Source organism: Chelonia mydas, chromosome 5 (genome assembly GCF_015237465.2).
Source record: "Chelonia mydas isolate rCheMyd1 chromosome 5, rCheMyd1.pri.v2, whole genome shotgun sequence".
Taxonomy (NCBI): Eukaryota; Metazoa; Chordata; order Testudines; family Cheloniidae; genus Chelonia; species Chelonia mydas.
In genome coordinates, this window is record NC_051245.2 from 61775135 (window position 1) to 61802990 (window position 27856).

At 42.2% G+C, this 27856-nt stretch overlaps 1 protein-coding gene across 3 annotated transcripts; it reads left to right on the forward strand.

The window, feature by feature from the left end:
* The first annotated feature begins 1213 nt into the window (after window positions 1–1213).
* RGMB (repulsive guidance molecule BMP co-receptor b) lies at window positions 1214–27437 on the forward strand. 3 transcript variants are annotated; one of them, XM_037903297.2, is made up of 5 exons: window positions 1214–1410; window positions 2333–2424; window positions 6237–6448; window positions 11550–12058; window positions 24136–27437. In XM_037903297.2, exons 2-5 carry the CDS (start codon window positions 2420–2422, stop codon window positions 24802–24804), a joined length of 1395 nt encoding a protein of 464 aa, XP_037759225.1. In that variant the 5' UTR covers window positions 1214–1410; window positions 2333–2419; the 3' UTR covers window positions 24805–27437. The 3 variants fall into 3 exon arrangements, with proteins under 3 accessions (XP_037759225.1, XP_037759227.1, XP_037759228.1); XM_037903299.2 differs by having other exon boundaries at window positions 2364–2424; XM_037903300.2 differs by lacking the exons at window positions 1214–1410; window positions 2333–2424 and having other exon boundaries at window positions 4248–6448.
* The last annotated feature ends 419 nt before the right edge of the window (window positions 27438–27856 follow it).

Genomic DNA, 27856 nt, shown 5'->3' on the forward strand with positions numbered 1-27856 from the left:
AACTAAGGGGAGGGAAGGGCTGGGCTAAGGTTGGTTGCTCTCTCTTATCAAGCAGTTTTAGGACCTAATCCAAAACTCACCGAAATCCACGAAAATTTCCATAGATTTCAATGGGGTTTTAATCAGTTCCTCAATCGCTAGCAAATGCGGGACCAGGAAGTCACACAGGAAAGGGGGAAAAAGCTGCTAGCATTATCGGTGTATCTTGCAGTGTATCTGCTCAGTGTTTGCAAGCAACGCACAGTCCAGAAAACAAGAAAGCCACATCCAGCTCCTCCGACCCATTCTGTGGCACTTAAAAAGCGATATTCTGGTTGAAAAGGAGATGGGTCCGAAGGAGACTTTCAGGGCTGGATCCTGAAACTACACAGTAGCGTTTATAATCCGCCCCAACCCCAATAATTTTGAGAATTCAAAACAATGAGCGTAAGGCCAAACATTCCCTCCTGTTATAAATGTAGCCACTTCTGTGCTAGGTCAGATTTTCAGCCAAAAGTTCTGTGCCGATTCTTTGTTGTTATCATTTAAATTCAATGTTAGCCCAAGCACTGGACAACATTGTAAATAATAAAACGCCATCGGGACAGAGAGGGAAAACAGATTGTCAGCTGGCAGCAAAACATCTGGAGAAACCTGGCAGAGGTCGGGGGAGGAGGGGGAGGGGGGGAACCTGTTGAAACTGCTTTGCGTGCTCAGGTTTTAAAGGGGCTGCTAATACCCAAATAAATAAGGGGTTTGTTGGAGGCTCGGGGGGGGGGGGGAGGGGGGATTTGATATTGTAACACGCTGCCTGCTTTTGCGGAGGAAGTCTGATACCATGTCGTGAACAAGTGTGAGGGGGTTGTAAGAGGCAGGCAGCGTACATTGAGGCAGTGCTACGTGGGCCAGTAAAAGGCTCCTTTGTGCAAAGCCTCGAATGGGAAGGGCTGGCGCGGCCATGCCCAGCTGATCATCCAGATGTGCAGGTACATCCCAGCGGTTGCAGGAGCCCCTGGCAGGGGGCTGCGGACTTGAGGAGGCGGAGACACTGTGCTGTCTTCCTTGGGGAGGGAGCCGTTTCCCAGGCGGGAGAAGGGAATTATTGTGCTCTCGCCCTCGCTTCCCCCTCCCCCCTCATTTGTTTTCTATAGGTGGCGGAAAGATCCCGCTGTCAGTAAAGGCACATCCCCTCCCTTTGTGCCGGTGCCAGGAGGAGAGAGACAGACAGTCACTCCGCGGCGGTGGGGGCGTGCGCTCGCGCGCCAGATGAAGCCGGTCGCTCGCCGAGGTGTCACTGCGAGTCCCACCTTCCAAGGGGACAGGGGCTGCGCCGTTGCCCCTGCCCTCTAGCTCTGCGAAAGAGCCGCATGACTCTTGCTGCTATTGTTCCAGCTGGCCAGCGTCAGGGATGAAGACACGGGGATGTTTGTGGTGAGTTGTTTTGCTGGAGTCGGGGCTCGGGGTTTTGTGTGTGTCGTCAATCCACCTGTCTTTAGTATTCGAAGGAGCCATATGTGGGAAGGAAGGAAAACATGCTAAACAATCCAGCCGGACATCTGAAATCACTTACATGTTTGCAAATTACAAATTGCATCAGATAAAATAAACACCTCTTGCTCTACATTGTTTTCAACTGATGTAACCCTGGAGCGTTTCAAGGATACTACATAGGTCTGCAGCGCTGGTCTTCGTAGTTTTCACTTTTTAGCTGACAACGAGCACAACGAAGGGTCAGTTATTAGCATTTAGAGGAAGAAAGGGCACAAGGTCCAGGGGGCATTAATGGGAACTTGCTCCAAAGGATCCAAAAGCTAGTCCGTGCGTGAGAGAGTGTATTTCTGTCTTCCAGACAGTGCTGGGCTTCACTTCAGGAAGCCCTATAGGAGCCCTAAAGAAGGAAGAAGTGGCTGGTGTGCTTCCTTTTTTGCACTGACAGTTTCTCTGCTTGTCAGTCTCATGGCAGCTAAATGCAAACTCAGGCTGCGTTAGGAAAACCAAAGTGTAACCGATGGCAGTAATTGTATTGCCTGGAAGGGGGCGGGGGAGTCCTAAACACTTTAGATAGAAATTGCAAAGGTTTTAAAGCTTTCTTGGGAGTTTCTGGCTAATGAGAGGTTAATTTTGTTTTGGAGGGAAGCTTGTGCTGGTTTCCTGATATAAATGGGCAGGAAGAGCATTACCTCCCCGGTTCTGGCAGGGGGTTTCCAAATGCTTTCTGCACCTGCTACTTTCAGGCTTTAGTCAGTGTCTGCAAAGTCCAGGACCACGTCAATATAGTGTCTAGGTCCAAGAAATGAACGCTTCCTAGGCCTTCCGAAGACGGACATAACGTTTTAAATTATCTAATATACAGGTCCTAATTTGCAAAGTATCCCATCCTCTAGGAGAACAGGATGCAGCGTTGACTCCAGCGATCCGCGCAACACCCTAAGGGATAAATATGATGTAAGTACAAAAATATTTAGAAGTCGATTTATTAAGTACTTATTGCTGATACTTCTGCCTTCCTTACACGGGCAAAGAAAGAATAGTGGGGAATATAATGACGTGTTTTGCAAATTGAAACCCCAGGTTTGATTCCCAGCTATTCTTCCTCCACACACACCAATGTAATAAGCAGGATATCCAAGAGGATATTTGTGTTGTATTTCTGGAAACGGAGATTATATCAACAGGGGAACCGTTAAGGCATCACACATATCCTCCCTTTTGGAAAATAAACCACAGCTTGTTTAAAATGCAGTAATGCTTCTTGCATGTGGTTGACTTTTACCCAATTACACGTTCATTTAATTTCTCTTTTTGCTGGGTCACTGCTTGTTTTGCTATTTGTTTCCTTTTTTCCTAGGGTTAAAAGAAAGCGAGAAAGAAACATCCAAGCCTTTTAAAAATCTTGATTTATTTTCTTGTTTTACATTTTCAACTCACAGGTGGGACCCTCCTTTTGGTGATCTTTACTTTCATGGGTTATAACATTAAACGTAAACCTCAAAAATCCATGCAGACAAATCTGATACTGTTTATAAAAATAAAAAGTTTGTGTGGATTTCAATTAATTAGTAATTAACTTTCATTCGGAAGCACAGCGCACACTAACGGTGACCTTTCCATGCCAATATCACAGCTCATTTAATATCCTGACACTTCAGACTGGGAACGATTTCACAGTGTAACTTTAAAAAGTAACATCGTCTTCCGCTGGAGGACTACAGATTTTTATAATACTAAAAATGCAAATACTAGGTATCTGAATCTCAGGCTTGACAAAATTTACAGTTGAACATAAAGCACCTCAGATCAAAAATGTAGTTTCTCCTTTCAATGAACATAGTTACATTTCATGATCCAAATATTTGGAGTAACTCAAGAGCGCCCTCTATTGTCAAAGAGCCGCTCATAGAACAGAACATACGAGCTCAGCAAAAGAATTGGAACAAAACCAGAAGTCCTCATAGGCAAAGCCTCCCACTGACTTCAATGAGAATGTTGCTTCAATAAGGATTTCAGAATCTGATTTTAAGCCCGGTAAATAACTTAAGAAAAAAATCTACATTAAAACGGTAACTCAAAAAAGTCAACACAAGCAAGAAAACCAAGTCACTTTGAGTTTTCTTGGCGCAGAACTCTGCAGAACTAGCCTTCGATGTTTCTTTAATGGATCACCAAATGGGAGAAGTTAAGGATGGAGTGAAAGATCTACCTTTGAAATTCTTGATTTTTGTCCACTTAAGTCGTATGTTTTGTTGATTTTTTTTAACTAAAAAGAAAATCGCAAAGCATAATTGTGTATAACATCTGATACCAAAATTGCTCCAAAGGCAATGGTTAATGTCCGACTAGTGTATAGAACAAACCATTCCTATGTGCAATACTGGTGCCATTATGATGATATTGTGGATGTAAAATGCAAAATTTGAATTGTGCCTTAGGGTTAATCAGATCTTTGTAATGGGCAGAACTACAGGACATAGCAGTGGGAAAGGACGCTGTAAACATAATTTAGTTTAATATATAATTAGGCTCGCTTGATAAAAGTTAACTATGGCAGTCTTCCTAATTCATAGCAAATAGACATGGAAAAGTTTCTATATTTACACATTTCAGAGTAGCAGCCGTGTTAGTCTGTATCCGCAAAAAGAAAAGGAGGACTTGTGGCACCTGAGAGACTAACAAATTTATTTGAGCATAAGCTTTTGTGAGCTACAGCATACGATGAAGTGAGCTGTAGCTCAGGAAAGCTTATACTCAAATAAATTTGTTAGTCTCTAAGGTGCCACAAGTCCTCCTTTTCTTCATACTTACACGGTAGTTTGTACAGACCTACAAACTACCGGGTAAATGTGTGTGTGTATAAACAGACGAATGGATTAGTCCAAGAAATGACTGTTTATAAACTTTTTTTTGTTAATTTATTTTTGTGTGCCTTTGGTTGGGGTGGAGATATGGGGAGCAGGAAAGTGTATCATCATGGCCAAACAAATTTCAGTACAACTTAAGAAAAGGTGAGGGAATTGCTGTGGATCTGATCACTGCAAACTTCAGACCAAAACCCAGGGGTGCTGGAACAATTTTTATTGTGGGGGTGCTGAGAGCCACTGAAATAAACTATAAACCCTGTATATAATGGAAACTGCTTCAAGACAGAGGCTGCAGCACCCATACAAATATCCTTCATTATATGCGGCCTAATGGATAGGCCTGCTAGGTTCTTTTTTTAAATCATTATTTAATTTATTATTATTATTATTATTAGCACGAGCAGTAATTACAAAATTTTGCTCGGTATGCTAACTCCTCAACACAGAGCAGTTCTTGGAGAAATATTTGTGCTAATGAAAGAAGAGAAAGTGGATTCAAGTGGTAAAGCAATTCATGAAGATTAGATTTCACTTCACACCTATCGATAACAACAATTCCCCCCTGTAGTTTGTGTGTATTTCCCCTTCTTCCGTCTCCTTGTCTGAGTTTCCTCTACATAATCAGGGGCCTACTTGAGCGCATGGGAGCCAGTCAGCAGTTCGCCTACAGGCTACAGCAACTGCACGCAAATTAGCAGTGTTACAACTGTGAGATTCCTTATACTTAGTTCTTAGCGATGTCGCTAAAATCTAAGTTCTCCTAAAATAACCAAGATGTTGAAATTCGCCCAGTCTAGAGTAAACTCAAAGTTCACGAGTCCGACCTGCTTGTTTAACCACAGCATGCGGATGCAAGGCGTCTGTCACCCCAGGCTGATAAAGTGTTTCGATATTAATTTAAGGATAGAAAGTCACCGGAAACTAGCTAAAGCCATGGTCAAGAAGGTGAAGTCATTCCCTCGGGCGGAGTCCTCCAAGGCTCCATTGATATCCTCCGCAGCCAATCACAACCCCGGCACCGCTGCGCCTGCATTCCGATTAGGAACGCTGGCAAACCCAACGTTCCAAATCGGAATGCTTGGCGCAGCGGTCCCGGGGATGTGATTGGCTGCTGCGAAGATGAATACATCAGAATCATATGGTTTTGGAAGGCACTTTCTTAGATGATACAACGCAGGGGCAGCGAGATTCCTCATTTAGAGACTGGACTGAATTTGTATGCGTTGGAAAGCAGCATTTTGCGAGTCAGGGCTCCCAGCACGAAAGGGTTTAGAGGGCAGAGCACTAGAGTGGCTAGGGGACCAGGTCCCGCATCAGGAAGAAAGACAGTTGGGAAGGGAGGTGCCTCAGCACAAGAAAGCGACCCAGGCAAGGCGAGAGATCCCAGCCCCCGAGCGGGAAGCCGGCAGAAGAAAAACTCTCTTCGCACTTTTCGCTCCCACGGGGGCTGCTGTGTGCTTCTTGAATCCACGGCAGGAAAACGATAAGCCCAGGAGGCGGAGTAAGCAGGGTGGAGAACCGTCAGCAAATCACCTCCAAGCCTCCTCCGCAGTCCACCCAACTCCCTTCGGGGAGGAGGGGGCTTGGCGGAGGCGGGGCGGGAGGGAAGGAAGGGCGGGGCTCCTATGAGGCTCGCGTCGGGCTTGTTGGACGGGCGCGGCGAGCCAATGGGAGCCGGGCAGGCGGGGTGGGCGAGTGCGGAGCTGAGACAGACTGATTGGCTGGGCGGGGGAGCGGTGCGGGAGAGGCGCAGGCCGAGCCCGAGAGCTCCGCGCGCCCCGGGGGTGGGGGGCGAGCCTCACTCTTTGTGTTTGTGTCTCTCCCCGCAATGCTGCGTTGCCCGGCTGCGCCCGCTCCCGCCTGGTCTGCTGACGGCCTCTGCCCGCCGTGGGGCTGAAGGAGGAAGAGGAGGAAGCCAGGAGGCCGGCTCGCCTGCCCATGCAGCAGCCCCGTCCCGACGCCGTCGCCCCGCAGACCTGCATGGACGGGCATGGGGAGAGCAGCACCTTCCTGCGCCGCCGCCGGGGCTGAGCAACGCCGCCGCCGGCTGCACCCGCCGCAGCCGGCCGCCCTGTTTCTCCTCTTCAACGTCGGGCTGCTGCTGCGCACAGGTACCGCCGCCGCCGCTGCTTGCCCTGGGCAGCAGCGCTCCCTCCCCGCCTGGCTGGGGCTAGCAGCCGGGCACCCGGCACGCCCCGTGCCCCGCCAGAGCTCCTCGCCGGGGCGGAGCTCGCATGCGGGGGCCCGTTGTCTGGCTGGCACGTTACCTGTGCCCCTGGCCTGCTGCTGTCTCTCGTGACCAGTCGTTACTGGGATGGGATGGGGAGTCGCTTTGTTTGGGGGGCGGGAGTAGCCTTAAAAGGGTAGCGAAGCCCCTGCTTGATCGGCGTCTGGGGGAGTCTGACTGCTCCCCCCCAGGACATAAACCGCCGGGAAACCCCCGCTCCCCAACCTGCCTCGCGATCGTTGGAGGGAGGGGAGCTGTCTGCGTTTGGGGAGGGGGGGTGCTGCTGTGTGAGCTTTAGACCCACGGGGCTTTATTGCTCACTGCGGTGATGTTTACTGAAAGTCAGGGCTGAGATCAGGTTTCTCTTTGCACCACCGCCTCCTCCGTGGGGAGAGAGAGGGAACCTTGTGCTTTTCTTCTGTTCCCTGCAGCTGGAATTGGGGGATGGTGGGAGGGGAAACAAGCTCTTAATGAAATGGCTTTAATTTTCTCTACCGTTCTAGATTGATATTTTTTTTTTTAAGTTTCTAAAATCGTCCCTTAATACTGAGTGGTAGTTTCATGGTGGTTTGCCCTTCTGTTGTAAAACTTGCTCAGACTGGTTGGTCTGTTTGGGTCTGTAGGGTTAATAATGCCCATCAGCTGTGTGCCATCCATCACATTTGTGATGTACAGTTTCCTTCAGGGTTTATGTTTCTTCTAAAATATTTCTTAGGGGAGTTACATTCCTCTGCTGAGAAATGTTCTGATGTGTGGAGTAAGGAAGGAGGAAAAGTAAAGTTCTTCAGGCTGGAGGTGGAATAAAGTTTATCCTGTTAAAAACTCATTTTAATCTCCTAAATTGAAATTGATGATGAAGATATAGAAATAAGATTTTCAGTTGTTAATGGGAAGAAATATGGCTTAAAGTTATACATTGACTATAGGTAAGAGACTATAACTGAAGCCCATTGCAAGAAGGTGTCACATGGAAAAATGCACATTGTGTAAGAGAGTCAGAAAAGTAAACGTCACTGAATCTGTCTTTGTTCTCTAAAATACACACTCATATTAATGAATTGAAATCATAGAATTACTTTATTACTGTATTAGAGTTAGAAAAACATAGAAATTAAAGATCAGCCCTATAAAGCAGGCCCTAGAGTGACAATCCTTAAGAAGCAGAGATCTGTATTTGAAATCTTCTTTAGATTAAAAAGTTTTTAGAATTCATATGTAGAACAGAACTTGATCTTTTTTCCCTGTGTATGTGGAGAAGCTGCTTTAATGAGAATCAGAACAAATAGAAAGCCACATGTGGCTTTTAAATTGTTTCAGTATTATTTTTTTAATCATTTTAGAGAACGAGGCGCAAACTTATCAGATCTCTTCAGGAATGTCTCCTAGAAAATCTTAGTAGGTCTTTGACCACTTGTATTTCTCATTATTTGTGATAAATTTTTTAGATACCTAAATAATTCTATACTAGAGTGATGGGCAAAAGTGATATGCCCTGTTCATTTGAACTGCCCCTTAGATAATACAGAGTGAAAAGCCAGACATATTCTACTAATAATATTTTAGCAAAAGTCCCAGGCAAATGATTGGCGGTTATGTAGAAGTCCGTGATAAAATTAATCTATATACTAGTCCACCAGTGGTTAACTGGTGGCATTTAGCTGAGAAGTTAGGCAAGTAGTTCTTTTAACAAAATAGAACTATCTTAAAAAAAGTTGGAAAATGTAACATTCCAAAAAGCATCCTCATTAAAGTCTATATCGTTTTCAACCAGAAATTTGCTAGAGTGATGGCTTTCTTCTGTGAAAGAATGTTCTCTTTAGGTAGTAATTCCTTCAAAATATCTATAATTTTAGTTGAATTATTCACATGCATAAGTGTTTGCAGGACAGCATCCTTCAGATTTAATAAAGTCACTTTCTGACTGTACCTCCTGGCAATGATGATCCTCTCAGAGCAGTGCTTTTGAAATGAAATGGTTTCTGCTTATTTCAAAAGCTTACACTGCTTAGCCAAGTGTAGTTTTGCGGGTGGGCAGACATAGCTTTTATTACTGCTCCCATGTCACTTGCCTCATCACCATAGTTTACCTTACATTAATGACACTTCTGTGAGCCATGTTCTTATAACAATAAGAATGTATAAAATGTGTATATTGAGCCTCTTTTTTAATCTGCACTGTCTTGGCATTATGACAGGGTTCACCAGTAACAGACGAAGTGTGCACTGTCATTATAAATTCATGAAGACTGGATATTTCTGGGTGTACGAGAGTTAGTCGTTATAAAGGAGGGTCATCATAGGTTATGTGATGAAACTAATAATCCCATTTTCTCTCCCATCTCCCTTTAGAATATCAAATAACAAACAGAGTTAAAATTACTTAAGGGCTTGCTTTCTCCCCCACCGCCTTGTGTCTTGTATGTGGTTTAAGAACACTTTTTAATCAGAATTTTGAAGATCACCAACCCCTGCTCAGTCTGAAGCCTAGGGGAACAAGCAAAAAGTGAGAATAGGTATAAAGAAGGTTCAGTGGGTGGGGAAAGGCTATTTAAAATGGCAAAAATACAATACCTTTTCTCCCTCACTCCCCTGAGCATGCACATATTATTTTCATAAATATTTCCACACTCTACTTAATCCTGATATTTTATAATTTCAAACAAATTTATACACAGCTGAATTTTATTGCTCATAAAAAGAACGAATAGCCAGAACATATTTTTAATGGGAAGCTGTTGATGCTTGGACAACTAGCTATTGTGTGAAGTCCTAAACTATATGTTACTAAGTTCCTTTAGCCATAATGGTTGTCTTCAGTTCTTTGCTTTCTTTCCAGTGTAAATATGACTTTTAAAACTCTTGTTCTCTGGAGTAGGGTTTAAAGTAGTGCATGGGTAGTAGCGGGACAGCTTAGGGATTTTTCTAGTTTGAATTAGAAGAGACATGCCTTTTATTTTATTTTTACTGTTTAAAACTTTTAATACTCTAGGCTAGAGGTAAGCTTAATATAACTGAAGTGTAGGGTATTTAAACTAACATTGTTTTTTGATAGGAAATTTATCCAGTTCCACACTTCAGAGTTGAAAGGAAATTTATTTTTGGGTTTAAGGAAGGTGAAATAATATTTCAGATGTTTCTTCTTAAGTTTCCCTAGACAGGAATGTTAGCTTATGAAAAGCTTGAGTGTTCATTAAAGGCATTTTCATCTTGAAAGCACTTATACCTTCCTGCTAAAATTTGGTGGTAGGTAGGAGTATCTAAATGCTGGATATAAGCCTATAGCTCTTGGTTTTTTAACAAGATTCATAACACAGTATTCAGTAAAAGATTACCAAAACTGGGTAATCTATAGGATATCAATAAGTATTAATCTAACTTTTCCCCTTCTTAATCTTTCCCCTTCTTTACACCCTTCCCTCCTCCAGGATGTTAGGTAAACAGACATTTTTCACTTGTCTTTTCTAAATCCTAGTGTGTTGCATATAGTGTAAATCACCCTTGATTCTTCCTAAATTGTGAATTCTTTAGGGCAGAGATTATGGTCACAGCGCTCAGTATGCTATAGATGACACCAGAATATAAAAATAAAATGGTGTGTAGATTACTAAAGTAAAGCACCTAAAGTAATATTTTTTTAAATAGATCTATGTGTAACCAGGCAAGTGTTGCACCAAAGATGTCTCTTGAAAGTTGGTTTCCAGGTAGTGGACACAAGGCATTCAGGTGGAATACCTATTTGTTTTTCTTGCCCAAGTCCTCTTCACCTGGCATTGAATAGCTGATTAAGTTCCCCACTCAGTGCAATTTTAAAAATAGGTATTGTAAGAATGTTCCATTTTTATTGCTTCAAATAAATGTGGTTGGATGTTTTCTGCAGTACAATATGGTGTATATTATATACAGAACCAGGTCTTCTGCTTCTAATTGCAATGAAATCTGTCTGCATTCATACCTCCTTCAGTACTACATGCAGTTCTTTGTCTTGTTTTCCCCTCCCCCATGAGTTGTTCTGTGGTAAGTGTGTGCAGAGTAAGGTTAGAGGATTTGAAAGCATGACATTAAGGGCTGAATGGGCAGGGAAACAGAGGGTTAGGGGAAGCAGTTACTTGCCAGGATTGTAGTTATACTTCCTCTTCAAAAGCCAGGTGATCATGGCACCGTGTGAAACTAGTCTGTTTATATGAACTGAAATGTAAGTCTGCCACCTGTATTTCATGATCTGCTTCTGTTTCCATCCCCATCCACACACACCCTCCGTATCCCAAGTTATAAGGTGTTATTGCAATGCTTGGTTTCCACAGTTGACAAAACCTTAACTGTAGTTTTAAAGTGTAGTGTAAAGGGTTTTTTTCATTGGTATAAAGAAAATGACTACTGAAGCACTAGCTGTGGCAGTGCCCAAGAATGAAAGTAAACTGAGTTTATGGCCTGCATTTTTTCCTTCTTGAAGAGGGTGTAACTGTGATCTCTGCACCACGTGTGGCATTTGCTACAGTACAAGACTTAATCTGTATGTTTAAATTTATAGCAAAATCACCTTTCTTCTCAGGAATATGATTTACCAACAAACTAAAACCTTTAACTAACTTGTCATGAAGAACATTAGAAGACTAATGGAGATATAATTATCAACTAAGTGATTAATTGAAGCATGGGTTTGCAATATCATCTTGATAGAATCTGGACAAGAAACACTGGGTTTGTATTTGGCAGGATATAATGTTATTTTTAAATCAACTACCTGCCATTGTTTTCATGGAAACTAAGTCACCTGTAGGTCACCTCTGCCTCTCTCAAAAGGCTATCTATACTGCTACTTAGTTTTCTAAACTTTTTTCTTTTAAACAATATGGCAAAAAAATTTTCCAATGAGAGAAATTATCTGATGAGTAACCTAAAGGCTATTGTCTGTAGTGTTCAGGGGGAAAAATGAATTGCGCTCTAAAATGTTTGATCTATCTCTCTCCCTTTTATTTTGTGCTTAGGTAACTGCCAGCTGCAAACACCATGTCGAATCCAAAAGTGCACCACAGACTTTGTGTCATTAACTTCGCATCTAAACTCTGCTCTTGATGGTTTTGATTTGGAGTTCTGCAAAGCCCTGCGGGCATATTCTGCCTGCACCTATCGCAATTCCAAAGTCTGTCGTGGAAACCTAGTTTACCATTCTGCTGTGCTAGGGATCAGCGACCTCATGAGCCAGAGAAACTGCTCCAAGGATGGGCCAACATCTTCTACTAACCCTGAAGTTACCCACGACCCCTGTAGTTACAGTGGCCGCAGAGGAGCCAGAGAACTTCGGGGAGGGGAGCAAACTCCTCCTACTTACCTCTTTTGTGGTTTGTTTGGTGATCCTCACCTTAGGACTTTTAAGGATCACTTTCAGACATGCAAAGTGGAAGGTGCCTGGCCTCTCATAGACAATAACTACTTATCAGTGCAAGTGACAAATGTGCCTCTGGTGCCAGGATCCAGTGCTACTGCTACAAATAAGGTATGGATTGTTCTCTTTTCTCTCTTGCTGGCCACCCCTTCAGTATTGTGAGTGGAATTTGAAGTTTGAAGCAAAGAACAAAAATACAACACAGACTAAACCATTTAATATTCCTAGTTTTAGACTTCTGGGGTGGAGGTGTTTTGGGCAGTAGTTTCTTGATGCATAGATGACCAGGCTTTGCTCCAGAAAGCCTCCCTAAACAAAAGGACCTTTTTTTAAAAAATTTTTAATGAAGGAACCACCCTTGCCTCATCAAAAATGTTTGAGATCAGAGAGTAACACTTAAATTAGCCATGGGTGAAACTGGATGTAAACTGCAATTCTTTGAGGTGTAGGCAGGGGGTGACAGTTCTAGCCGCTTTGTGTTAATCTACAAAACTGCAAGATATAATAGAGTCAAGCCTCCAATGCTGTTCCACCCCTACCCCTTTGACTGGTGCAAATGGAAAGGTACATAGGAATAAAGAGCTCTGAGCTGAGACAGAGGAGAAAAAGGAACTATAGAGTACACGTGAAAGGAGGAAGATGCGCAAAATGCAGCAGTCTTAAGAGAGACCAAATGGTAACTGAAATGGTCCGATGAATTCCATGAAAATTCAAAGAGCAGCACGTTGAAAATCTCACTTATCTGAACTTTATTACAAGTGACCCTTAAGGTGGCTGTTGCTAAAACTGGCAGTGTGATATGGGGAAATATCTGTGCATTTGATATGTTGTATTGTCAGTTTCACTGTTGTTGCTGGTGCATGCCCTGACCCCCACCCCAAAGGGTGCTTACCAGTAACAAGAACAGAAAAGCTGAAAGGGAAACCAAGTGAAAAGGCTGAAAGCAGGTGTGTGCCAAGAGAGGGATTGGCATGGGCATGTTTGACAATGATCTTAGATCATTAAAGGCAGCATAGGAGCAAAAATATCTTTGTATTTTTTTAACTACAGAATAAACTGTTTAAACGGGGTGATATCAGAAAAAAGCTATCTTTAGAAATGAAAAAAAAAGAAAAAGAAAAGCAAGGTGACTGCCTTTAGTAGCACAGTGGTTCCTCATGGAAATGACATACAATGGTGGTATGATAACCATTTAAGGCACAAGCTGGGGGAAAGTACCTTAACATTTAAGCTCTGCTTACCCTGCCCAGATGCCACCACCCATAGGCTAGTCTTGGGGTGTTCTCATTGCAGTCGCTAGGTATAGAACTATATCAGGATCTGCAAATTTAACCCCAAGGCAACTATGTTGTAATGATGATAGAGTAGCCTTGCTGTCAATTCCTGGGTCACTGTTCAGTTCTGTGATGGCATCTAATGCTGACACTACTACAGGGAGATGAAATCTGTTGGTTGGACAGTAGTGGAGTTATGTAAGAGAACCAGTGCTAGACTGACTACTAAAAATTCAAAACCTGGGATGCTTTTAATGAACCCTCATGTCGAAGCACAATCTGCATCCCCAAATAAGCCTTGAAAGATACATACTTTCCATAATCTGCCTCTCAAAATAGACTTGCAGCTTTTTTTTTAAAGAAAATGCTTACTGAAGCTGATCCTTCAAGACACTTAAACATAGGAATACAAGAAGGGAAAATATTTAATAGAATACAAAATACTTTTTCATACTAAGTTTTGCTAGGCAGCTGTAGAAAACAAGAGGGAGGTTCTCTTGGTAGGGATGGAAGGAGGAGAGAATGCCTAGGTGTGTATACAGCTGTGTGTATAGCCTAGGTGAAGTTATGTGTTAAAATAACATGTGAAAGTAATGTGAGAGGGTAAATTTCAGTAACATGCTGGGATGGAGGAACTTGTTCATTTCGAAGCATATGGTTCTTGTATTACTTCCAATGTAAAGCCAGGGAAGCAGTATTCTCCTCCTGCCCCATAAGCCCTCTGGAGGAGTGCTGTTTGACACTTTCTCTTTATAATAAGTATGTTAATGTTAAAATCTGACCTAAGAATTCACCTCAGCATCCACAGGGATGTTTAATATGCAGAAGTAGTTAATAAGGAGCCTGCAAGAAGGCATTCATTTTAGAATGTTTGAAAGTGGTTTATTGGCACCAGTGATAGATGCTGTGCAATACTTGAGGTTTTTCTTTCTTTGCCAGGCAATCACATTTTTATCAGAACACCTTTTTGTGGGAGCTGGAGGATGTGTATCCTGAAAGCATTGCAAGATATATGTTGTGAACTAATGCATCTTTCTCAGCCCTAGATTTATTTACTAAGCACAGACTCCTATAAGTGAGAGAAAAAGGCCTCTGAAGTTATCTTGTCAGTGCAGGATTGATCCCTACAATATATTTTCTATTGTCTTGTTCCATCTAGTTTCCAAGGAGCTTCCACCACTTTGTGGCAGAATTTGACTCTCCTCATAGCGAGTATTACTTAGTTGAATTTTAAAACTAATTACTGGTGTTGCTGATTACTTAGGTTTCAAAAATTCACTTTGAATCTAACCTTTCACTAGTTAGTTTATTTGCTGTATTTCTCTCAGAGCATGAAAATAAGCTAGTCAGTTTCTCATCAACCTTACTTTCAGGACTGCATATGCTAGCAGTCATGCAGTGTTTTGGATTGCAAACAGTCCAGAGGAATGTTGTGGGTTCTTAATAAAGAAAGAAGAAGAAGGGGGAGTGGGGGGGGAAAGAAGAATCTTTCTTTCCCTATCGGCCTTCAGTTTTGCAGAAGCTTGTTTTCAACAACGTTCTGAATTTTGGATCAAGTGCTACCTGATAATGAACTGCTTGACCCATTCCAGGGGGAAACCAATGAAAGGAGGAAATGGATGCTCACCTTGTAATTTGCATGCTTTTCTCGAGATGAGAAGGGTTTGGAGCATTACGTAGGATTACAGTGGATCTAGGGCGATGATTGGTCTATTTGATAGATTCTACCTGGACTCCCCCTTGGTAGCATGGCTCCCTCAAGAACCATACTGCTATTGGTTGTGTCCACTTACCCCACTTTCCCTCCACCTTGACAGGCAGGTAGAGAGATGTGTAGCTTGATAAGCCATAGCTAGCTTACAGACTTATTCAGGGAAATCTCTCTGCAATTTAGGAGATTATGGCATGTATAATGCTTTGCTTCCTCTTTTCCCCACCCCTAAAAACTCCAGAACCCTAACGGCAACAGAGGGAGACAGAACCTCCTGGGGTGGCATCCTTATGCCATTTTTAACTAGGGGCGGGGGCTCCCCCTGCTTTTCTTGCCTCTCACTTCTCCTCTGTGGCATGGAATAAAAGAGCATGGGGCTCACTGTTCCTGTCATTCCTTACGTGAAGGCTATTTCCTAAGGGTGGAAGGAGTGTGCTTATACACTTGGTGCTGTTGGCAGTTTCAGTTTTTTAGGTTTTTATTTTATTGCTTTTCATGATGCAGACAGCAAGGAAACCTTTTTCTTTAGAATTAATTAAATTAGAGGCATTGCGTAGTCTGTAGCCAAGATGGGAATAGTTGGGACATGTAATTTTGCTTTCTTTCATACCTAGTCTTGATTTATACTGTGCCCATCAGTGTGGGAACCAAGTGCCTTTCAGATGGAGGAGGAAGGATAGTCCAGTGGGCTAAGGCACTAGCATAGGACTCAAAGACTTGGGCCCAAGACCCTGCTTCGCTATGGACTTCTGTGTGACCTTGGGCACATCACTTAGCCTCTCTATATCTCTGTTCCCCATTGGTAAAATGTGTCTAAATAGTACTTCCCTCCCTCACAAAGGGCAGGGAGCATAAATATATTAAAGATTGCAGGAGCCTTATAAGTACCTTTAAAGGAAGACTCTTCTCTTTTATAGTGACTTTTTTTATTCTAGGGGAGGAAAGGTTTACTTACCACATCCTTTCAGCGAGTGGTCTAGATGCCAGTAATGCGTCTACTCTCCTCTCACCAATACTTTGTCTCCAAGCCCCTCTGAGCAGCAGAAAAGAATGGTGTAGAAGCACAGTCCCATCTGTGCCCCTACATAGGTTAAGTGGTCGGTCTGTTTTGCATATATTTTGCAGTCTGGCTTCTGTTTTGCAGGAAGAACTTTCATTGTACTGAACTTGCTCTGCTACTCCCCTTTGAATAATGAACTGGAATGAGAACATATTATTATCATCATTCTATCTTCATTCTAAGAAGGACCATGAGATTGTCCGCCATGTAGAATAATATTGACCTTTTTGTGCTTCTTGCAGTGGTGCTAGTGTCTGAAGTCAGGATGAACTCAGTTTTAATTTTCAGAAAGGGCAAAACTTGCCTCTGTAGAGTGAAATAACTAAAAGGAGTAAAGTGTAAAAAAAAAAAAAAAAAAAAAAACTGTATGAGCTGATAACTCCAACTTGATCTTGTATAATTGCCAACAAAGCAGATCCCTTTAAGAGGGAAAATAGTGTGCAAACTAAGGGTTAAAAATGAAGGGTCTGAGGCATCCTGCCCGTTCAAGTAATTAGAGCAATCAGGCATGCAAACTGGGTAGTAACCTTGGTAAACGGCTTGTTAGGCACCAAATATCCATTTGTGTGTGCACTTCGCGAACTCTCACATGCAGTCACCAGAGCAGCTTTCATGTAGACCTTGGCCTCTGACTTTTGGAAAGGTTTTTGTTCATTTACTTAAGATCAAGAGCTCCATCCTGAATGAAAAGAAGTTCCCGTGTATGTCTATGCTAAAAACGAGCATGCTGGCTCTTTAAAATCTAGCTGAATCATTGCTTGTGAAAGGTCAGACTGGCAGCTTTGCTTGAGACTGAAGTCATCTGTTTACCTTCAAACAGGTAAAGCACAAGCTTTGGCAGTGAAAGGTACTTTCTTCCTAGTACCCTCCCAAATGTGCTCAGCCTGAACCTAGAAGAGCCACTTCTAGTATTGAATAATCTCTGCTCATTCAGTCTTTTTTTTTTTTTTTTTTTTCTTTTTGGTTATTTGTCTTTGTGCACGGGGTAGGGAGGGAGGGATGGATATCTAGGGAGAAAATGTACTGGTGAGTTCCCAGCTCCCACACTGTCGATTCCTTAGGAGTGGAAGGGTATTGTCCTGGAGCCCTGTTTGAGGGACCCCGTCTTTCCTTTCGGCTATGGTAACGAAGCGACTGCTAGCTCACAGCATGGAGTGTGAGCAAGAAAGCCATTAAAAATGAATGTTTAACTTCTTGAGGCCCCACAGAAGTACATACTGAGGATCAGTTTGAGAAGTGGGGGGTGTGGCAAAAGCAGGAAGTTAGTTATGGGAGAAACAGGCAGATGTGGTACTGAGGCCGGTTTCGTGAGCAGCGGAAGAAGCAAAAGAGAATCTTTCACTGTGCTAAGAGCAGTTGCATGTTTCCTTGCCAATTATTGTGTATAACGTAGAAAAATGGACTTTCACAAGGAAGGAACATCTCATGCTTAGAGTTAACAGTGAGGTCGAGATCTTGTCACCAAACTTACTGAGTACTTCTGTCAACATTATCAGCCTTCAGGGTTTCCTTTACTAAATGGCTTTTCTTGTTTTTTTGTTTGTCCCCCCCCCTTCCCCCCCCCAGTACGCAAAACAGTAATTTTTTCAAAAAAGACATGGGGGGGGGGGGGGGGGTAGAAAAGTTAGGTTAGTCTAACTTGGAGCCTGCTAACCTTGACCATGTTACTTGATTTGCTTAATATTGCTTAAGAACATAAAACTGTTCTGGGTTAGATCAATGGCTCATCTAGTTCAATGTCCTGTCTCGACATTGACTATTACAAGAGTTTCAGGGGGAGTGTACAGAACAGGGCAGCTTTCTTGGCCTCCTGTCTTCTGGTAGTCAGAACTCCCTGGACATGGAAGCTATAAAAACTTGGGTTAACAGGCTCAAGGATTAACAGGCTCAAAGGTTATCTAGTTTCATGAGGTCCTTTGCTGAAATTTGAGTTCTGTAACTTCTTAAACCAGTGCTTGGTGAATTACCCCAGTGCATTAGTAGGACTACATTTCTCTTCAGACGTTGCTCCTACCCCAGTCTCTTTTCATGGACTGGAAAAGAACCATACTAAATCAAGATACTGCATTTCCTTCCAATGATGCCAATAGATCATGCACTTCAAACTGCAGATTTAAACACTAATGATAAATCTTAATTTCAAGATGCAAGAAGCACAATAGTGTTTTCTGCTGATTCAAACTGCATACTCAGCAGTCTGCTTGACTACAGAGCTTTTGCTAAGATATATAGATACCTCAGGTAGATAGAACTGTTTCTGGATCACATTTATTTGCAAGCCATCACTTACCAAAGGAAACTCTGTAGTAAAGTATACAATATTTCGTATGGCACAAGGGTGATGCTATTTTCATGTTGTTAAATATAAATTTAAAATGCCTGCACCTTAGAATAATTGCACAAGTTTCTTATTGCTGTAGACTTTGTTCTTGTTACAGATCTGAAATCCACATGTAAGCTCTTCAAGGCAAGGGATCCTGTGGCTTTATCTGTGATGGCAAGCATTTATTATTCCTTGTATTACAGTAGCATCTGGAGGCCTCGGTTGAGTTTCGAGCCAATAGTAGTAGTCTGCATGCAAAGGTGTAGTGAGATACAATCCCTGCCTCAAAGAGTTTATGGTTTAAATAGGCAAAGGGTGGGAAGGGAACACGTACAGAAAGATTAAGTGACTTGTCCAAGTCACAGCAGGCCAGTGGCAAAACTGGCAATAGAACTTGGCCTCCTGGCTCCCACCGTGATTTTTAATGCTGTAAAATAATACTTAGTTTGGACTATTCTATAGCAATATCTAAATTCAGAATGATGTTTTTTTTGGCCTAATCCCATACAGCCTGTGCAGGCAAAAACGTTGACTTTTGTAGGGGGTTTTGCCTGCAGTAGCCATAAAAGATTGGTCCCTTAATGTTGCATTCTGATATGTAAGCTGGGTTGTACTTAATATCTCTTACTTGTTCTTGTGGGTGGGGACAATCACAGGGAATGAAATACTGAAAGTGAATGAACGGAGCCAGAGTAGTTTGGAGGGAGAAATGTTTAACAAAGGCATTGATGTTTTAAATGCACAGCAATACAATCCATCAATAATAAATGGGGTGGTATAGTGCAGATGTGCCAAATTGAGTTATTGCAGTATATGGATTAGTTTATAGAAACAAGTAAGCAATACAGATGTTGTGTTGAGGTTCACTCTTTCAGAGACTAAAATGTTTCCAAGGACACCAGGTAGAAGAGTGTGTGTGTGTATAGGAAATGTGCTGTTTCTGTAACTCCTAAAGAGGGGAGGTGAAGGGGAAATCTGATGTTCTCAGTGATGAGATAGCAAATATGTAACCCATATTAGTCACATTGCTTAATGCACTCCTGGAAGGTGTTCCGATACTTTGGTAATGAGAGAGGTATAAGAATCTATATAAAATAGAAAACCAGACATTGTGGGAGAGAGGAAATGACTAGGAATTCCATGGAGGTGGTAAACAGACATAGTAAAGGAAGGAGGTGGGTGTTTAAATGTTGGTACTTGCAGTCTTGATAGTGTTCTCTTTTTAAGAGGAAAAACAGGAATTAATGTAAGCATGTGAATACTACATATAGATTGAAAAAATGACTTGTTTGGGCTAATAGCTTGAATGTCTCATGCACAATGGAGGAGGTGATGCAATACAAGCTGCAAAACCTCATGTATAAAATAACATTTTTGCATTTGGTAATGCAAGCTGAGGAGCTAACTACACTAAAATTAAGATTTTTTTTTTTAAAAAAAAAGCCAAGGTTCTAGCAGCAATGCTAACTCACTCATGTTGCACATACTGTTTGTTTTACAATCTGCTATTAACATGCCCTCCGTTCCCACCCCCCCGAAAAATTGCCCCAATTCTGCTCCCTGCTGTGTGCATCACTCCCTTTTCAAATAAATGTGATTTTAATTTATGAATCTGAGAAGAGAATTTAGTATGTTTAATGTGGCTGAGTTGGGCCCTTAAGGAAGGGGAGCTCTTCAGTTATCTTTTGGGCTGAAAATGTAACTACAAAATTAGTTACTGCATTGAATTTCCCTGGTTTTTGTCATATGAGTGAAAGTCTTTTTGCTTCCCTGTGGTGTTGCACAGTTACGAGTACTTAAGAACATTTTGATGGCTGAATGCAAGAGAGTTAAAGTAAAGCCTAATAAGGAGCTGCAGTACTGGTAATCTTATTAAAATCTCTCCCTCTTGAAGGGGAAAGATTAAAATGTTAGCTCCTTGTTCCAGTTGTGGAAAATTCAAGTGTACACAGCTGTGGAACGCTGCAGTGAAATAGCAGCACCAAACCACTCCAACTAAAGTCTGACTCCAGTACCGTAGTTGCATTATGGGGCTCATCTGGACTAGGATTACAAGTATTTTTAAAACATGTTGGCTGAAAAGTTGTAGCTAACATGGATAAAAAGGTGTATACTTTTATACGTAAACAGATGGAGAAGCAGTAGCTGCTCAGTATTTGAGAGAACCCATAGAATCTTCCTATATTTACTAGCAGCTTGGGAAAGTTTCACCTTCAAAAACTCAGCTCTTCATGAGGTCTTTATGCAAAAGAATAATTTGTTTTTTAAAGTAACTTTTTTGTGTGTTCAGCAAACTGAAAGTGGAGAGGATTTTGCTCATCCCAGAAACACATTTGTCTTTCAGATGAGACCAAGCAGTGGAAAGTTTGAGCCCAAAACATTGAGTAGAAATTTACGATTTTTGTACATAACCTTTATGTAACTGAGGCTGGCTTAGAGCTTTTGGTTTAGAGTGCGAATGGGAAGTGTTGTTTTGGGGTGGTTCATCCTAATAATTGCAGTAACTTTTGAGAGCACCACACATACCCAGAGCACTTGGTTGGCAGACTGACTTTGCTTTATGAAAGTGTTTCCTTCATACAGATGCAAATACATTAAGGTACTTCCCGCAGTTTGAATTCCTTTCTGGCTTTTTTTTTCTGATCTTTGAACACTGTAATAGAGCAACAGCTGTGTGTGGGAGTTTACTTGGCTTGCATCAAGTGTTATATGTGCACACAGTAACAAATGGCAAACTTAGATGCAAAGATTTTGAAATGATTAAATATCCATCTGTTTTTAAAATACAGTTTTGATGCAGCAGAGGGAGGGATTTAGGGTGAAATTCACCTCTGCCGCCGCGCCCCCCCCCCCCCCCCAAAAAAAAAGAAACTCCAGGAATGGCGTACTCTACAGGTGTGGGGTGCAGAGAGAATCAAGAGGGAGGAAGTTGGGTAAGGAGTATTAAATCCACCACAAGTGGGTATTCTAGCCAGTGCTTAATTTGTAATGAGGTGCCGAGGCTCAAGCAATTTTTTTCATTCATAACTGATGCAGGAAGCCCAGGGGTGCTGGGGCTTTGAACTGCCAAGCCTAGAGATGCCAGGGCTGAGCCATGGCAAGCACTGGCACAATTTAAACACTGCTTCTAGCCCACTGTATCTCTAAGTGTGAAGCCTAGCACATTCCAGTGGCCATCTCTTTGCTAGCCAGTTTGGGGACATTGTGGAGACCTCAGAGAGTATATACCCTGCCCTTTCATAGCTATTCAGCTTGTGCTCCTTGTGCAACACCATTGCAGGGCTGGAGTGGTGTGGAGGCCTTTCTCTCCATGTGTATCAGTTTTACCCTTGATGAAGAAAGCAGAGTCCTAATGAGAGCAGTTGGGGACTGTTCCTTATTTCTGTTGTAACTTGCCAGAAGCAGAGTACAAATGTTTGTTTCCTTCTGTCACATCCAAATTCTCTGCTTGGTGAAGACCATGAGGAAAAGTGTCCCTCTGCACAAGCAGGACCAACTGATTGAAATTTAGGTTTGAGAAACTAGAGACAAATTACTCAGCACTTAGAGAAGCATTAAGTCAGTCATGGAGGCTATTGATATTATGATTGTTAGGAAATTAGTGTGGGTGGTTATATGGAAAAGCAAGTTCTGTGTTGTCATTAAAGCCATTTGAGCTGTTAACCTCAGACTCACTCAGGTGCTGGGCAGTCTTGCACAGAATTTTCCTTCAGCTGGGATATAAATCATTCTTCTCTTGCAGAGTGTTGAGAATGTGCCTAAAGAACACTACCATTGCTGTGCCATTTGTGTCCAGGGCCTTAGATTAATCAAAAAATTAATTAATATTGCAGTATTGTGTTAAAGCAGTTTTCTGGAAGCTTCATTTATTGAGGCACAAGAATCTGATGCACAGCAAATTACTCAGGAGACAGTGTCCAGGATATCTCCCTTCTGGGCTGCTGGACTGAACTAAACATAAAAGATTGAAAGTAAAGTGGAATGGTGGGCTCACTACACTAGACAAAAGCAGTGACTTTCTAAGGGGGAGTAAATACTTCATATATTGTCTGGATTTTGAACAAAATCCTTCAATCTCAGCTCTGGCTCAGGCATATGAATTTCACAGATTGCTTGACTACAGCAAGCTTGGGACCAGCTGTATAACTTGATTAAAGCAAAGAAAAATCATTGGAAAATTTCAGTCAGACAGTACCAGTGGCAACATGTGGAACTAAAATAGTGAATGCTCTGTCGGTATGTGTGAGAATGTAATGCTAACGATCTGGGGCAGTTGAAACATTAAAACTAAATATTATATTTTGAAGAGGGTTTGGACTAGGGAGAGGAGGTGATAGTAAGGGAAATCTTCACTTTCATTTACTAACAGCAAGAAGGGGGGCACAAAGTTAATCTTCCTCCTCCTAGAAGGGAGAGGTGGTGTTCCGATTGACTGTAATCCAGCTGTTTGAGTCTTAACTCTTGTGTTTCAAAGCTGAGAGGTAAGAAACAAAAGCTGATGTGCACTAGTATGGTGGCTAACTGAAACTAAACCATTCAAGGGCTGCTAGAAACTGAAGACGTTCATAGTGCTGGAAAATGTTCACGAAAACATTTTGGAGTACTTTGAATCTCTTGGCAATGTACTTAAAATTGCTTTGCAGTTTGTCATTTTTCTCCTGCTTTATGATGTATATAGTTTGTCAAGTGTGAACATACAGATATTAAAATACTGCTTATTTCTGTATTTTAAAAAAACCCTTAGACTGTTCAAGTCAGTATTTTCTCTCCTCTTCACTGTTGGAAGGAAACTGCAGACATGCCATTTATTTAAATAAAAATAAGAGCCCTCTACAGAGCTCTAGGGACCCTAACAAATAATGTAATAACATAACCTGCTTGCTTCCCTCTGTGAAGACTGGAGGATCTGATTTCTATTGTGTGATTTTTAAATAACAAACGTTTTAGATTTAAGAAGCCATTCGTTTGCATCATAAAAAGGCACAAACTTCCGGGTGCGCTTTGCAAGCCACCTCTTAAATAAAGCAAAGTTTGCTCTGCACTTTTATTATCTTGTTCAGAATGGTGCATTTTTGTATAAGCCCACCTATTTTATTTCCCTTCTGCCTGTAATACATATGTTCTGTAGCTGCTAGTGGACTGGAGGTGTCAAATCTCCCAGTTTATAAAGGCTAACTCCAAACGCTGAATAACAAAAAGCAGATTGTCAATTAATTACAGAAGAGTAGCTAGTCACTGCATGCCTATTGAATTGATGGCTGAAATAATACTGTGCTCTTTCTACAGCATTTTCAGGTTGTTGCAAGGGTTAGCTATATATTAGAGAGGGTACAGTGAATATTCTGTCCATGTTCACGTAGTCAGTGGCACCCCTTACCCTCTGGTTGCTAATTGCATTAGAGTACACTCCTCTTTCAATGGGGAGACACTGGTTGTGCCACAGAAGATAGTGGCATGGGAATTATTTGGCACATACGGCTCCATGAGACTGAGTTCCAAAGTGTTAAGGGAGCATTAGGAGAGGGAGCTGTGGCTCTCAGTGATGTGTATATAGCCTGTTGCCTTTTTGGCCTCTTTCTGGTTGCTGTCCTCCACTATTGTGGATTTCCTGCTAATTTAAGAATTCCATTTTAAGTTGCCCTCTGCTAGACTATGTATTAGGGTTTTGGGAATGGGTGCACAGTTAGATGTACTCTGCTGTAGGAACGAATGACGGTCAGCATGGGCTTGGTGGGCAGCTATTCAACCCTTGGTCATTCTACAGTGGTGATAATGGTTTTGAGATGAATTTCCCCTCTAATTTCCCTTGTTTTCTTCCAGATAACTATTATCTTTAAATCATACCAGGACTGCACAGAGCAGAAGGTGTACCAGGCAGTCACTGATGACCTACCGGCGGCTTTTGTAGATGGCACAACAAGTGGAGGTGACAGTGACGCCAAGAGCTTGCGCATAGTGGAGAGAGTCAGTGGCAGATACATGGAGATGCACGCCAGGTACATCGGGACCACTGTGTTTGTGCGCCAAGTTGGACGTTACCTAACGCTGGCCATTCGCATGCCAGAAGAGCTGGCCATGGCTTATGAAGAAAGCCAGGACCTGCAGCTGTGTGTGAACGGCTGCCCCTCGAGTGAACGCATTGATGATAGTGGTCACTTACCTTTGCCCGTTATGGGGCAGCTTCTTCCACATGCTGCCTCTACTCAGCCCCAGTCTGTGTACACACTGGAGAGTGCCACTACCAAATGCCATGAGAAGATGCTGGTGAAGGACATCTATTTTTACTCTTGTGTGTTCGATCTGCTCACCACTGGTGATGCTAACTTCACAGCAGCAGCTCATAGTGCTTTGCAGGACGTAGAGGCACTGCACCCCAGGAAAGAGCGCTGGCACATCTTCCCCAACAGTGGAAATGGTGACATGGGCAAGAATAGCAAATTGTCCGTTAGTCTTGGACTTGTGTGCTTAATCCTTGTTGCGTTTTTGTAGGGTTTTTTGTCTATAACAAAGTTTTAAAATATATATTGTCATAATATATTGAGTAAAGCTAAGAGTATATATGTATATACCATGTATATGAAGGGATGTTTGTCTTGGGACACCCGCCAGATTGTACATATCATGTTTCTGTTTTACATGTATGTTGGATGTAATATTCTTTGATTGTATCAATTTGTTTTGCAGTTGGTGAAATGTTTTATAATGTCCCTGCATTGGGACCTCATAGAAAGCACTTTATTTTTTATATATCAAATATTTATGTGTGTATCTGGGTAATATGTATAATACACATGTACATACACCCCACCCAGTGCTCCCTCTAAGTATTACATAGTTTTACAAACTTTATATGTAAGTACTTTTTCTATGTTCCTCTTCTTTCGACCCTTAATTTCCTCCCAAGACCACCAGTCATTCTACTGTGAATACAACACACTAACTTGCTGTTCTCTCTAAGTGGATCATTCAGAACAGAGTCTGCTTATGATTTATACAGCAATGTGCTGTAGGTAGAACAGTCTTGGGTGTTTGAAGTGTTCTCTAGCTCATTTGACATGTTTTAATTGCATAGCATGGCATTTGAATATTGCCCTTCCCTCAAGACTGTTAGTTTTGTTCTGTGAAAGGGTTGAAATCGAGGGATCATTTGGTTGCCTAGGCTTAAGGAGAGCACCTGACATTCTTTTAAATTTGCCTAGGTTAAGTGAAGTTGGTTGTATCACTGTAGGATGTCAAGGAGCGTGCTGGGAAATTTTGCCTATGCGCGCACTCCACACAAGCACACTTTTCCTTAACAGTCCCTGTCACAGCTGTCCACCTTCTCTGGGGCTGAATGGGGGCTTGCAGTTTGAATCTAATCAGCTGGAGGGGTGCTAAGTGACCTAAGAAATTCCCTTCCATAAGCCGTGCTTCGACCAAATGTGTTAGAATATAGGGAGAGGGGGATTTTAGCAGAGTCCTCATGCATGGTAGGGATAAAGTTCAACCATTGGGTCACTGAATCAATCTAGTGCCTTAAATTATTTCAAGAAAGAGGTAACATCTTACTTAGTAAAGATTTTTCAAGAGTAAAAATACACACATGTGCCACTCCCCCCCCCCTCCCCCCCCGCCCCCCGTCATGATTGCTAATCGGTCTAAGTGTTGTATTCTGTTTTTCCCTTGGAAACAGTTTAGTGTAGATTAGTGAGTCACTAGCATTCCAAGGGGTATGTCTACACTGCATTTTAAAACCTACGGCCATGAGTCTCAGAGCCCAGGTCTACAGACTCGGGCTTGGGGGCTCACTCCGTGGCACTAAAAACCATAGTGCTCTGAAACCCACTCACCTCCAGGCTTCGTAGCCTGAGCTCCAGACCCAAGCCTGAATGTTTGTGGCTATTTTTAGTTCTGTAATGTGAGCCCCAGTCTGTAGACCCAGGCACTGAAATTTGCTGTTGCAGGTTGATGGGGGGTAGTTGTGGGGGTTTTTTTTGGGGGGGGGGGGGGGGGGTGCTGTGTATACATGAATAACAGACTGGAATAGTCTTGCTTTCATTACTCTAAGTTCAGCAAGTAAACTTAACTAAGTGCTTGTTCGTTGGGTAGTGTGAGAGGTGGTAATTGGAAGTTAAATCGCTCCTCTCTTTGCATGGAATGATGAAGGGCTAGACAGATTAGGGATGGTCTCCTTTTACCATATGCTGGGACTCTCTGTTGGCAGAGAGACTTAACTTGACACTGGAATGGGTGAAAGATTTACATGCCGCTTACATTGAGCTGGGAATGCTGTTTTGAAAACTAGTTAAGCTAGCTGGGTTTGGCTGGCCAGTGTGGAAGACAGAACTGTGTACTAGACAAGAACCCTGTCTAATCTGTTCAGACAGTTTGCCCCATCCCTTCTGCCTGCCCACACCGTTTAGACTGAGTTAGCTGGAAATGGTTTTCCAGCTGCTCTAGGTAATGTGGTTTCTGGCCTACTGTAGAATTGGGTAGAGGAGGGGAGCTTTCCTGTTTTGCTGCTCTAACATAGTGTGTGGGGGGGAGGGAGGGACCCTTTGGTGCACTGAGTTTAAGAGTATTGTGAAAGAATTGTGGTGGCTGAGCCTAGAGTTGATGCCCAAGTACATGGTAAATGATGCAGGTCTACTAGCTAGTTTCCCGTGCCCCCAGTCCCACAAATACTTGTATATACACTAGTAGTGAATTGTGAGCCCCATAGACAAGTAAAATTTCAGAAATGTAGTGCTTCCTTGAAAGCGTTTTCTTGTTCCTGCTGTGGGATTTCTTGAGAAAATGTTATTTGCACATGTTGGTTCTTGAAGTCCACGCTAGCCAAAAGAGCTTTATTTAATGCCAAACATCTGGATATTTTGAAGCTTAGTGAATGGTCTCTGGGGAGAGCTTACGCTTAGAGGGAACACTGGTTTTCACAGACACTCCAAATGGCTCTTTTTTAGAAGGCTTCAGATTTTATTTTTATGCTTGGAAACCCCACAATGTGTCAGTCTTTGCAAAACTTCCTAGATGTGGTTCATGGATATACCAGTAAGTATATGTTTGTGTAAAAGAGTGACTGTGCAGTGTGTAAATACTTTAAATTATTATGATAGAAGAATAAAGTTACATACCATGCTGTGGAATGTTTGTAATGTGGTATTAGTGACCCCTGGTGGCTTGACAGAGAAACTTATGCACATGTAGTTATAGTATCTGGTAACCCTTAAACCAGAGCCCTGTATTTATTTTCTGCTAGTCATTTGCTGTACAAGACTGTGCTGTACACAACCTCCATGCTCACTTACACAATTAATTTATAAGAGGCAAATAAATGTCTTTGCCTGTTATAAATTAGCAAGTGTAGTGAAATTTATAATTAGTAATGGCAAAACAGGCCAATTTAAATGAGTGGATAGTGTGTGGCAGCTGATCTCTGGAAACATCCACTTAACATCTCCCTTATGTACTCTTCTCCACACACAGCGCAGGGAACATTTGGCTAATTGTAAATCCAGCGGTCTCCTTTTGTTGCTTCTGTTGTAAGAAAGATTTATCAATTCCA